Genomic DNA, 12,832 nt, shown 5'->3' with positions numbered 1-12,832 from the left:
AAACTTGTTTCCAGTAAACTGCTTCCCTCTGTGAATAAACTTAAAACTTGTTTGTTATTTTATTCTAGGGTGCTGGAGATAGTTTTGTGGGAGCGCTGGCCTTCTACCTGGCTTACTATCCCAAATTGTCCATGGAGGAAATGATCAGGAAGTCTAACTGCGTTGCATCAGTGAGCGTCCAGGCACCAGGAACGCAATCTTCATATCCTTACAGGAAGGACTTGCCTCAGGACCTTTTCTAATCGACATTGTCTAGCTCAATGTACTGATTTTATCTTATCTGAGGCAGCATTATTCTCCTAACTGCACAGAGCTTCTCCTCCGCTACATGCGGAGACTTTTTTCTTATTTGAGAAATACTGTTAATTCCTATTCTACAATAGCAAGGGTGGTGGAGGGTCTTTCAATCGCAGGACCACAGGGCTCTCTCTGGTCGACCATCATGCCGCTGGTGACCCCGCAGGATACATTTACGCTGTGAGAGGTGCTCGGGGCTTGCAGCAGAACATGGGGAGGGTGCCAGGCTCCCCCAGGTTAGCTTTGATAATGTCACCTTTGTCCCTCACCTCGGTCGTCAGCTGCAGGCCCCAAGTTTGGCGCTTATTTAGGGTGGTTTCAGTGGGCCTTTTGGGAGCAGCTCTACCCACAGGCACTTGGCTCCTGCGCAGCCTGTTCGGCTCTTAGCAGGGCACCGTACCCGCAGCCCTGGCCTGAGTGCCCCTGGGACGGGGCTGAGCACTGCGCTCTGCCAGCCTGGGGGAGGTCCCCTGTGTGGGACACGTACGAGAGCACTTCTGGACTAGGCTTTATAAAAACGATTCTAACCATGTTGCGCTAAACATAAGCGAGATATTTAAAGAAGAAAAACCTCCAGCAGAAGTGATCAGAAAACTAATGTGACAATCTGCTATTTTCACACTTAATGAAAATCCAGAAATTCAAAATATGGCCAACTTACCTTACTTGCTATAAAGACCTTTTGACTCTGGTTCTAACTTCTGCAAAAGCTCATCTTATTTCACCAGGTTCCCCTTGTTCCTTCCTTACCCAGGAAGGAACTGGTACAACACTACCCCTCCAAGGAGTGACACCAAGTCGTGGTCACTGCTGTTGAATTTGTGGCTGGTAGGTTAGAACAACTTGCAGTCCTGCCATTGAATTCCTGCTGTGGAAAATGTTAATTTTTATTGCCTTATAAAACAATAGTTCCTTTGAAGATTACAGCCTCTTTCACAATGGAAAATACAGACAATGGGATTTGCTATTTAATTTTTTTTTAATTGAGGACTGTAAAAATAACTCAAAAGATAAATAAATGTTACTGTGATGATCTATGTCCAGACATTAAGAATTTTCTCTCTCTACATTGTTTTATTCACAATGGCTCTCAAATCACAGGAGACGGTGATCCCAGTTCACTTCCTCTCTTTTCAGCCCATGTTGCAGGATTTCAGAATCAGCGTTCACCCGCTTCTCCCCCCAGCCGTCCTCTCCTCGCGCGTAAATCAAGTCCAGTCGTTGTTCACAAAGAGCGGATTTTTCTCTTCTCTGTGAAGAGGACACGCTTTTTTGCTAGAGAGGGGCAAACAGAGAGAAAAAGAACAATTTGTTAAGGAACCTCAAGGGTTAAGATTCAGTTCAACGAGCCTACATCCCTTTCTCCTGACTGGCTTTGCTGCTTAAATGAACATAGAACAACTATGACTGGCTTGGTGCTCTTGTCAACCAACTCTGGAAGGAGTCTAGCAGTGTTTTCACTTTACCGCATGTAATTTTTAGTTCCCAAGAGGTCTGTTTTTACCTCTGAAAAATAGATAGCGGAAAGCTAAGTGCCTCAAAATATTCAACAGCCGCCCCCTGTGACTATTCTGAGTCAGAACTCTTCAATATAGGGACAAAAATAGGTTTTCACCACATTCTACTACTATTTGACTTCAGAATCCAAACAATTACAGGTTTCAAGCTGGACCTGATTGGTCTTAGGTACCAACAGAAAAATTAATTGACTGTCACGTGAACTTCTCAATGAGCTACAAACTCAAAGTCTGCCTCTAATGCCTGGTGATGTTAACGAAGTCATTCCACTTATAGGTCAGGTATAATTGATGCATTACTGCAAAAGAATCAACACACAGACTTAGACAAAGTAGTGTTCCCACTGAACCTCACTGCATTATTTCCAATGAAAGCTATACACAGAGAATCCACAAAACAGAAATATTTCCCTCACAAATGTTTCACTTTAAGAAATACCGCAACTTACTAAGCATTCTGTTGCAGTTATGAGGTAGTGAAACTTCTGTGCTGCTCCCACTACTTCACTAAAAACCTTAATTCTGCAGTGATCTTTTTTTTTTCCCCAAAAAAAGTACAAAGCACAAAGTGAAAATACGTGCCAAGTAAAAACACTTCCTAACATAGTCCTGATGTAAGCTGATATTCAGGCCCTAATTTGCTTTCCTTCACACATGCATCACCTTATTGCACCCTCTCACTTGTCTCCTAGTACAGGCTACAAAGAAAATCAGAGATTTTTTGTCTTCAGTATTTCTATTTTCTCTGACTTCAACAACTTATCCCATGTTCCACAGTAAACTACTGCGTAGTGTAAGCTCTCCATCCTCCTCACATTCCTAAAATAGTGAAAATGCTGGAGGACCATTTCACACATTTTTTGATGTAGTAAAGGGAGAAATAATTTAAACTTGTTTTCTAATTGAAAAAAATAATCCCATCAATCTGATTCTCATTCTGTGTGAAGTTTAGAAAAGTTCAGAAGAGCAACCACTTTGGTCAGCATTAACACTTTGATGCATCATACTGTTTCTTTGGGAGCTAGTCTCACCTGACGTATAGCTCCGGTACTATTAGATCAGAACGTAAAAGGTTAGTCATTTAACAAGACTAAAACCAAAAAAGTGAACTACATAACCACTGGTCATACTTTATGTTAAACACCTGGAGCAGCTTTATGCCCTAGACATAAATAAACCTTCTCTGCATTAACTCTCCAGTGCTATTTGAGTCTGATCTTGTTTATCTTTTAAGTTTCCCCAAATGAGCTCTTTTTTTAGATGTTAGCTACAGACTGCATTCTACCCCAGAGACTGGAGTTCTAAGTCACGTTTCAAAAGGCTTTGTGAGCAAGAGGCACTCTTGTGCTACAAGCCTCCACCAAATCATTCTTAGACTGAAAAAGTTTGCAAGGACCAGAGGAACAAGAAAGAACAGGCACTTGGGGAACACTATTGTTTGCAGGAGAGGAAAAAGGGAGAACTGGTGTTCGTGTCTTTAAAAGAAGTCCATTTTGTGAGCGATGGTCAAAGCTTACTGTCTGGAGGACCCATGGCAGCCTAGCAGAGCATGTCTATTGATGCACGCTTCGAGGCCGCTCATTCGAGGTGACACGACGCAGCAAACCACACAAAGAAACGCAATGAAAGGCCTCCTGTGTCACTTGGCTTTGCCACTGGCATGTGGCATGGCTGTCATCAAAGACACTGATGTCTTGGGCAAGTCACTACTTTGTTTCAGTGCCACAATCTGTAAAATGAGGGCAACGTTTACTTCCCACTGGAATGTCATAAAGAACAGCAACTGCGCAGTCATCCGAGTATGAAGCATGTCATGACATATTCTGTTTAGATTGGAAATGTTCTTCAAGCCTTTCACACTGCACCGTCAGAGGGGCTCATACAAAGCAGTCCAACCTCTTCTCAAGCTCTTACCGAGAGGATCGTATCTGAGCAGGACCAGTTTTTCCTGTAGCCGGAGTCTCCTGACATTGAAGCAGAAGCCCGTCTCTGCCGCGCTGGCCATCCTCACCAGCACGTACCTAGAGCCACACGAAACATCTCTGTGTCAATGACCACACACACAACCATGGCCACTGGGTGTCTGTCAAATGTAGTAACTTTTAACATCGACCATTTAGCACAATCACAAAATACAGTTCAACTTTACGGATATTCTGGATGGGAGCTTTAAAACTTTCCATAACTCAGAGAGCAACACACTACAAAACATAAATTTCTGTATCAAATTTAAATAAACAAGTGCTAAATAGAATGAAAGACCAAAGAAAAGGAGCTCCTTCACAAAACAAAGGGGAAAAAAAAGAAGAAAAACAGGAAGGAAGGATGACAGGAAAAAAAGAACTCAACAGACAACTGAGTCACTGTGGCTTAAGAGATAATGGGAAGAGGGGAAGGATGACAGTAGCTGAGGACATTCAGGCTGCAGATAACAGGCCGTCACTTCCACACGCAGAGAGGAAGCGCAGCAGCTATGCTGGAAGAGGCGGCCTGTGAAAGAAGAAGCAGAGCTCCGTGGCACTGCTTTGCCCTCTGGAGACCCAGGGACACAGTTAACCTGTTACCCTGCTGCACAGGGAAAGCCTGGAGGGCTCCGTTTGCAGAGCAGAGCAGAAGCAGCTCTGCAAACTGGGGTACATCTGGGGTAGGGGAAGCAACACGTGTGAGAAGGGTCCCTCAAGTCCAGGAGAAGTCAAGATCTGTGCAACTCTTCAGAAACTTAACCTCCCTCACTTGTGCAGCTCTCACCAACGTACTTCTTCAGGCTTTTCAACTCTACCATCTATTTTTTTAAGTTTCTTCTAAATAAAAAATAAGGGCACCAAACTCCCTCAAACAAACCAATCCTGCACGGTCTAGGGATTATCCCTGATCACTGTCCGCTCCCGTACACTATGGCAGGTGAGATGTGGAACGGCACTAACCAGCCAGACTCCTTCCCCTGCACCTCACCCACTTCCCCAAAGCCTCTTGGTACAGTGTTCCCCCTTTCTGGGCTGGTGGTATCAGTATGACCAGCTTTTGAAATGCTTATTACCTAGGCCAAGTCCTTTCTGAATAGTATACCTTGCTCTGGAAACTTGCTGCCCACAAAGAAATGCGCAAAATGGAAAAAAAAAAGAACAGCAGAAAGCTGAAGGATAAACTCAGGAACGGGGAAGAAAAAGAACAGGGGGAGCACAAAAGAAAAAAAAAAGAAAAATAGTGCAAGAAGAGGGCATATTCCCAAAGAACGTATGAGGAAAGAAAGGAACAGCAGGCGGTGGGGTGGGGAACACCTCAAGGAAACCTGCTCTGCTGTGCTCATTTCTGCAAGCAGGTAATGCAGGATGCTGAGATGTCAAACTGCTCTCTTCTGTCAGACACATACTTGGAAAATACATTCCTAATTTCAAATGCTGACAATTATGCGGGAATCCTGTAGCAGCAGAATCTCTTTAAATGCAGTAATGGTCGGTTATCAGCTCTGCTTGAGGCCAATTTTTAAAATGTTAAAAAAAAAATAAAAGTACCAAAGTTCACAGGATTCCTGGGAAAGTACCAAATACTATATGGCTGCAAAAAAAAAGCAACTTCAGAGAATCAGAAGTGAGGGAAGTATTGATATTTATCCCTTCAGCACATTAGCTTTGTAACTGTAAGATTGCTAGTGTGCTGGACATGTATATTCCTTCCTTTCCAACCCTTAAGCACATTGTTTTTCTTTCCAGGTCAAAGGACTGTGGTCCTTTTTTTTTTTTTTTTTCCTCCCCCTAGGGCCTGCTGACATCTTTCCTGAGCTCAAGTAAAGAGCAAAACAAGACACGCACAATCCTGACTGCTGCCCTTCCACTCTTCACGTATCAACATGCACATGTTAAACTCAAGTCTATCTATCAGAAAAGCAAGTTTCAAAACACCTGCCATTAAATCCTACCCACAAGAACAAGAAGCCCCAGGATACACCTCTGTAGCCTTCCTCAGCTGACAAAGCAAGAAAGGCAAACAAGAGGAAGAGTATGAAATTACCCTGTAGCCTCTCTTTAATCATGAAAACAGAGATGCACCTCCCCTGCACAAAGTACTTGGGATATTATTCTTGAGCCACACACGACTGCCCTGCAGGACAAACACTACCTGTGCTGCCGTTTTAGCACCCAAGTGTTTCTTCCCAGTGCTCTGCGCTCACCTGCGAAACAAACAGCCTTGCAGTGGGGGGACATGGAGGCAGCTGGAGGTAAAGACTGCCTTTGCCTCACATCAAAACATTGCAGACAGGTGCAATCTTGTTAAGTCATTTTGGGTGCTGGCAGAAATCAAAAATGGGTCAGTAAAACAGCACTTACTTAGATTTGCTCTTGGCCACTGGTTTTTGCAGCATGATGAGGAGGGAAAAAAAAAGAATCAGTTATTATCTTATCTTGTTTCCTGTACATGCAACATAAAAGATTAGAGTTTTCCGCACTCTGCCTTCGTAGTAGCCCAAACAGTAAATCTTTTTTGCACAATCTATCACAAAAGATAATCTTCTTGTCCTTGTACCTGTGTACGTCCAGTTGCCTGCTCGCTGTTTCATCGTACTGCCTTTAAAAGCATCTGTGCAAGTGCAGTGTCTAACACAACAGTGTTTACCTGTTTTTCAATATGAAGCTGCAACACTGAATACACTAACGTTTCACAGTCACTTAGAGCAGGTACGATCCACATTGCTGGCCATGGCTGCAGCACTGTCCTCCCCTACTGCTTACAGCCACCTCTCCTTTGCGCCAACACAAGTGTTTGCTTAACCTGGCAGCGAACAGGAGCAGGGCGCCGATTTCTGATGAAATTATTCTGGCCAGGTTAGTTTCAACTTTCACCCTAATTTGGCCCATGATACCTCAAGGAAAAGTTACTTCGTGGTCTGGCCCTGCCAGGACTAGCTGCAGAGCTACCTCCTCTTGTGCAGGTCCTTCTCCAAGCGCTGCAGGGCCTCGAGGGCCTCGCTCGGGGCCCGCACTCCTCCTCCTGGCTCCTCTGCTGGGTTCCTGTTTTTCCAGTCGACCCCTGCTCCTTAACCCCACTCGCAAGGGCTCTCCACTTCTGCTTCCCTCTGCTTTCTCACCTCGGGCCCTTATCGCAGCCATCTCGCACGCTGCCAACGCAGGCGCTGCTATCTACTTCTCCCACCAACCTACCAACCTGGCTCTTATTTCCCTACACCAAAAAAAGCACCGAAACTTCCCGAAAACAGCCCCTTCCGCAGATCTCTCCTCAAGGCACACTTTTACGAGAGGAGGGACACTGACCCACGCTTGGTTTGGGGGGAACAGGGAAGACCGCGTTAACTCCCTTCACTCGAGGGCACGAGGCAGCGTGTTGGCACGCGCAACGCAGAGGAACTCCCAGCGCACGCGCTTTGCCTTTTAACGCTGCCCGGGCGAGTTCCCCCGCGGCCGAGGAGGACGGCGCCGTGCGGGCTCCCGCTCCCCGCAGCCCTGGCCGCCCCGCCGCCATCATGGCGGCTCCCCCTCCGCCAGCGGCGCGCGGCGCGCTGGGAAATGTAGTCCCGGCAGGGACGGGACGAGAAGGTCGAACCGGGTCGGGCCGGGACCGCCGCCCGCGGCCCTGCGCCCGCCTCCCGTCCCCAGCACCGGCCCCGCGGCCCCGGCCGCCTCCCGCGCCCCCGCCCCGGCGCCACTTACGCGCCGCCACCGTTAGGAACATAGCGGCGGTGCCGAGCGCCTCCCCGCCCCCGCGCGCCGCCGCGGCCCCGCGAGCGCTTCCGGGACGGCGGGCGCGAGCGCTTCCCGCGGCGCCGGGGCGGGGCGCGGCCGTTGGGGCGGGGCGCGGCGGCCGTTAACGGCCGGGCGGCCTGGGAAGGGCGGTTGAGCTGCGAGGAGGCGAAACGGGGAAACGGCGAAATCCGAGGGGCTCGCGGGGGGTGGTCTGTAGGCTCGCAGGAGGGCTGCTTGTGCAGTCTCTGAGTCGAGCTGTCCCTGGGAAAGTCAACAAAAATAAACTCGGGCCGTGGTAGCTGGTGGTGGAAATGCTTAGGACATGAGCTCGGGATCTCAGCCTAAAGGAAAGAATGTGGTGTTTATTTATTTAATTCTCCTGAAGTCGATGTTAGGAAATCATGGGCCTGGCCCTGGCTCTGTTGGCACTGCGGCTGGGTCAGAGACGTGTGAGGGGTCCTGCGGCACCAAGTCACTTGCCAGGACCAGCCCCGTGCAAGGGCACCGTGTCCGTGCAGCTGCCCTCGCTGCGCTGCGTGCAGCCCGAGGAGAGCTGCCCTGGGCTCACGGCCATGCGTGTCCTTGGGCTGACCTTCGCTTGCCTTTGCTTCCTTCTTATAAAGCAAGGACGCTGCCATGTCCTTGAAGTCCCTGAGGTGTTAGACGGTTACAAGTATTTGATACCCTGAGCAAAAGCAGTGGGGGGATAATAAGATGCACTGTGGGAAATTTTGATGTTTGTCTCATCAATCAGACAGTGACCTGTAAATCAAGAGTTATTATCCTGTGAAGAAAACACCATAGATCCATCATTGCATCTTCCCCCTCTCCTGCCAATTAGATAAACTGCTAATGAAGGAATTCAGGTCCTTGAATATGTAACAATTAGTATGGCAATAAAATGTCAGCTTGACATACTTAAATGGAACGCAAAACTTATCAAATAAGATGCAGTTAATTTCATATGTTATGGCATGAAAGCAAGTGGTTGACCCTATAAAGGATGGGAGCTCTATGACATCTCAAGGAAAGCAGACTTCTTGTGTCAAGTGTTGTTTCTTGTTTCATTTAAATTATTTCCAAGTACTTCCTCTTAATGATACGAAGATTTCAATCTTTCATTATTCAGTCTTCAAAAATATAAATCTAATAGTTACATAATCTGCCCATGAATATCACTTGAGAACATGAAAACATTCAGGAAGGTAAAATGTTAGTGCTGTAAGACTTCTTTTCTTTGATCTGTATTATTGCCTTAGTCAAAGCACAGACTGAAATGAAATAGATTTGCCAGCCTCCTGCCTTTACTGCCAGGAATATAAATCAACATTAAAGATGATTTTTAAATTAAATAGCAAGTTAAACATTTGTACAAACACATCATCAAATAGAGGTTATACTGCCTCTTTTTAAACCTCTCGCCTGCTGGCAAAAACAAAACTGCTCCAGTGACATTTTCGCTGCGCTATGTGACAAGGGCCACATAAATATAGACATCATGGATTAGAATAGACTTCAGCAACTTTAACTTCCTTTCCTACAGCCTTTTTTGTAGACAGATTTCCATAGCTATGGGTGAAAACGGGGAGTTTAAAACTGGTATGTATGGCTAGTTGGTGATGCTGATGGCAGGAGCCGTAGCCAAGCCTGGGGATGAGAAGTGCTGGTTAGAGGAAAGGAGAGGGAGTCAGGATTTCTGACCCCAGCTTTGATACGCATTTACTGTGTGGACTAGGATAAGTCATGCACTCCGAGATCCATGGTGGCATGTTCAAGCAAATGTAATTTTTTCCTTCAACTTTGCCTAGAGAAAGCAAGACGTGTGATAAGCTGTAGTGCCAGCCTGGATAATTCTGACGCTTACTAAAAAGAGAAGTCACTCATGTCTGCAGCAGAGAAGCTGCTGGTGCCAAAACAATCAGTGTCACTCAGAATCAAATGCTGCTTTTTTTTCCCTCTTCTCCAGCTAGAAAAGCAACAGATTATCACTTAATAATCTGAGTGATTCTTCCCTTTTTTTTTTTTTTGCTGCCTTTCAGTCTGTGCTGAAGCCTCTTATCTTCAGAAAGTGAGGAGATTGCTTGTATCCAAGATTGGCAGGGATGATGCTTCTTCATGTGCACATGACAGTTCAAGTAAGTCATCACTTGAAAAACCCATAGGGAAGGAGAGAGGGGCAGCAGACTAAATGCTTGCAAGGTAAATATCAGCTTGGCACCGTATTTTGTACATGAGTGACTGTCAATTACAGTGCACAAAACCAGTAGTGGAAACGAGAATAACACTCTAAACTCCGGGAAAAGCTCCACCAGTCCTTCCTGGTTTCCCACAAAAAAAACAGACAAACAGCTAACTAAGCCAAAAAATGCACTCAGTTCAGTGGACGTAGCTTTAAAACAGCCGGGCTATGTTACCTTCTTGCTTTCCATCTCTCAGCTTGCTACAACTTAGCAGGGGTCTTGCTCTCAACAACACTAAACAAACACTCACGGGCACTACTGTGCAAATCACTGAACCCAGATAACAAATGGATTTTTACATTCTTTCTGCATATCTGAATCCATTATCCTAAGAGGGCCCAGAAGAAGGTGGGCATTAACTTCATACAGCCCTGAAAGAGGAACTGTCCAGGAGATTAGGAATAACAGCAAGAGCCTTCTAAATTCCTAAATCACTTTGAGCCAATGAACAAATCCATTTCAGCTGCTGGCTATTTATTGGCCTGTTTGAAGTGAGCTGGCAATGGCTCTTAGCCCAATTCCTAAAGGTGTCTGTGTCAAAATATCTGTTTATTTGCTGACAACCTCAATAGAGAAGCCAAGAAGTTCCTTGGGCTTGGACGGTTCCCTTCCTCCCGCGGGAGCAGATGCGCCCAGATCAGCTGCAGAGCACTCTAGTATGGCAGGTGAGGGCACGGTTCCATCTTCAGGGCTTTCTGTGTGCCCTGCTTGTTCTCTCTAGCACTGGTCTCGGAGTCTCTTGCTGGAGCTCTTTTCCCTGATACTGGCATGATTCATACATAAAGGGGGAAGAACAAAGACAGCACGCGCCTGTTTTCTGGTGTGATTTTTCTACACCCGTTTCCCAATCCCAACGTCCAAAGTAACAACATTCTTTCAAACCGCCCCCTCTTGAAATGCCACAGTAGTCAAACAGCTGCAAATCAAAACACCTTGTAAACAAGTGACTGAAATCCCGTGGGATGCCCGAGGGCTTGGGCACGTCTCAGAGTGATTATAGTTCCTGCTATACAAATTGGAGTCCATGTAGCAGGGTTCGTGCCAACTCCAGGCTCTTGCTTTTTATTTTTAGTTCTGTTTGTTGAGGGGTTCTCATGATAAAAGGAATGATGTGCGGTATCAGCAATACACAGATAAAATTAGATAGTAGCCGGAAGTGATCGTAGGAATAATCTTCCCCGCTAAGGCTTCTTTTTTTTTTTCTTTTATCACGGGATTTGACATCCTATGGGCCTCAAGGACAGCTTTTTTTTTTTTTTTTTTTCCCTGGGTGAATCTCCCCTCTCATCTGCAGGCAGCTGAAAAATTGAGCTCACGTGGGGCATATGTGGTGAGACACATGCTAAGAAGCGACTGTCATTGTCAGTGCTTCTGCCAACGGCTGGGACCGTCCGGGACACTAAGGCCAACATTGTCTAGATGTGTACAGCTGATGGAAGGCTGTTTCCAGCAAGTCCCTGGGCCCTCTTCCCTCCTCAGGCCAGCAGAAGGCAAGGCTGTTGCCTTCTTTGCATGGTGCGGTGTACACAGAGCAGCCTAGTCATCCCCAGAGCTTTGCAGCCCCTCAGACAAAGCCACCCACCCTGAGGCTTCTTTGGAAGAAGAGGCTGCCAATCGGGAAGAAAGGGTGGGAAGTACCCTTTAGATTAGATTGCATCTCTAAAGATCTGTCAGGGGAACAGGGCTGGTTGTCCTTTGTTTTGGATTTTATCTGCTAAAGTTTGAATTACTTTTGTTTTTCCTGCACTTTAAAATGAGAAAATGCAAGTGGTGAACTAAGCAGCAAACCTTTTCTATTGCTTAGAAACATATGGCATTCAAACAGGCAGAGAATTTTCCACCATGAAATGAGGATGAGATTGGTTGCAATGATGTGGCACAAAGGCCTTTAGAATAGCAGCTGTGACACAGTGGCAAAGAAAGAGTGCACCAAAACCAAAGCTGTGAACCCACAAGGCCAGACGATCTACAATTACCCTTAAACAGAATATGTAAAGGCAAAGGGAGAGGATAATTATGTAATGTGAAAATGGTATGTCACAGGTAAAGGGTGTAATTTTTTGTCCCTGTAGCTTACTGAAGGAGAATGGCTCCCGTGCCTTGATACAATCAATTTTGTGCCAAAAACCTGTTGCATCATGAAATGGGGTGTTAGGTCTCCCATCACATATAGGCAAGAGATCTTCAAGTCCTAAGCAAGAGGGACCATCTCTAGGGGAGACGAAAGCAGATCTAATTGCGGCAAGTGGATGTGGTTCTGCCCATATTTTAAATTTCAGAAGTAGAAATATTTTCTCCTAAAGAACTAGAGGAAGAATAAGGCTTTACATCCCTAAACACTTTCTACTTGAAAAGAGGTCATAGAGTTCAAAGTTACTTCACAACTGCTGCTGTGTAGTATTGCCTCAATGTTGTGCATCATTATAGACAAGTTATTATTTCTGCCAGTGTTTTGGGAAGTTGGACAGGAAGAATAAAGCCAGAGCTGCTCCCTCCCTTATCCCAGCAGGTTCTTTGGTGAGCTGCTCATGAGCTGTACCCGGCCAAAAAAAGCCTGTCAGCATCTGAGTTGTACTAGAGCACAGCTCCAAGCATGGGGGGGTGGGAAGGTGGGGAGGGAACTAAATGTTGTTTGATGACTGAGAAGCCCCCAGGGCGGCTTTCCTGCAGGCACTGACTGCAGTGTCACTGCCTTCCCTACGGTGTTTGGTTCTGAAGCTGGTCAGTCACCAACACCTGATGGGATAACAGGAAAAACAAATTAAGCAAGACAGTGCTCCATTCACATCTGTCCATCTAGCTTAGATTTGAAATGGAGCTTGATTCAATATTAAAAAAAAAAAAAGTAATCATTGTAAAGGAACAAGTGGAAGAAATGAAGCGCAACAAGGGCAAATGTGAAAATCAGTTTGAAGCCATGGGCTCTTGCATAACTGGCCCTGCTTAATTGCTTAAACTTCCTTTCATCTTCTGTAGTCTCCCTAGACTTATTTTACCTAATAGCATACAAGTAATTTGAAAGTCCTCATGATGCAGTATGACTATGCTATGACCTTTGCATAGTCTTTACCAAAAGATTGTC

At 45.9% G+C, this 12,832-nt stretch overlaps 2 protein-coding genes across 2 annotated transcripts in view; one reads left to right on the top strand and one right to left on the bottom strand.

The window, feature by feature from the left end:
• RBKS (ribokinase) overlaps positions 1-320 on the top strand; it is a 64,670-nt gene extending 64,350 nt beyond the window's left edge. Inside the window, exon 8 of the mRNA XM_088524261.1 lies at positions 69-320. Coding sequence (XP_088380387.1) covers positions 69-242 — 174 coding nt within the window. The 3' untranslated portion in view covers positions 243-320. The remainder of the gene's footprint in view (positions 1-68) is intronic.
• Positions 321-1,257: 937 nt separating this feature from the next.
• Positions 1,258-7,593, bottom strand: MRPL33 (mitochondrial ribosomal protein L33). Its single transcript, XM_088524247.1, has 4 exons — positions 7,478-7,593; positions 6,140-6,158; positions 3,729-3,835; positions 1,258-1,572 (listed from the first exon to the last, which is right to left on the bottom strand). Exons 1-4 carry the CDS (start codon positions 7,497-7,499, stop codon positions 1,523-1,525), a joined length of 198 nt encoding a protein of 65 aa, XP_088380373.1. The 5' UTR covers positions 7,500-7,593; the 3' UTR covers positions 1,258-1,522.
• Between the last annotated feature and the right edge of the window lie 5,239 nt (positions 7,594-12,832).

This window comes from Tinamus guttatus, unplaced genomic scaffold, assembly GCF_059628265.1.
Source record: "Tinamus guttatus ecotype Peru unplaced genomic scaffold, ASM5962826v1 Tinamus_guttatus_pri_ptg000208l, whole genome shotgun sequence".
In the NCBI taxonomy this organism is placed as follows: Eukaryota; Metazoa; Chordata; class Aves; order Tinamiformes; family Tinamidae; genus Tinamus; species Tinamus guttatus.
Note: the sequence above shows the minus strand (reverse complement) of the source record. Positions and strands in the feature narration are given on the sequence as shown.

Excerpts from the sequence above, each read along its gene's own strand:
- MRPL33 (XM_088524247.1), bottom strand. The coding sequence starts at position 7,499 with ATGTTCCTAACGGTGGCGGCGC. Across the intron at positions 1,573-3,728 it reads GCTCAGATACGATCCTCTCG|CAAAAAAGCGTGTCCTCTTC; the intron begins GTAAGAGCTTGA and ends GCCCCTCTCTAG.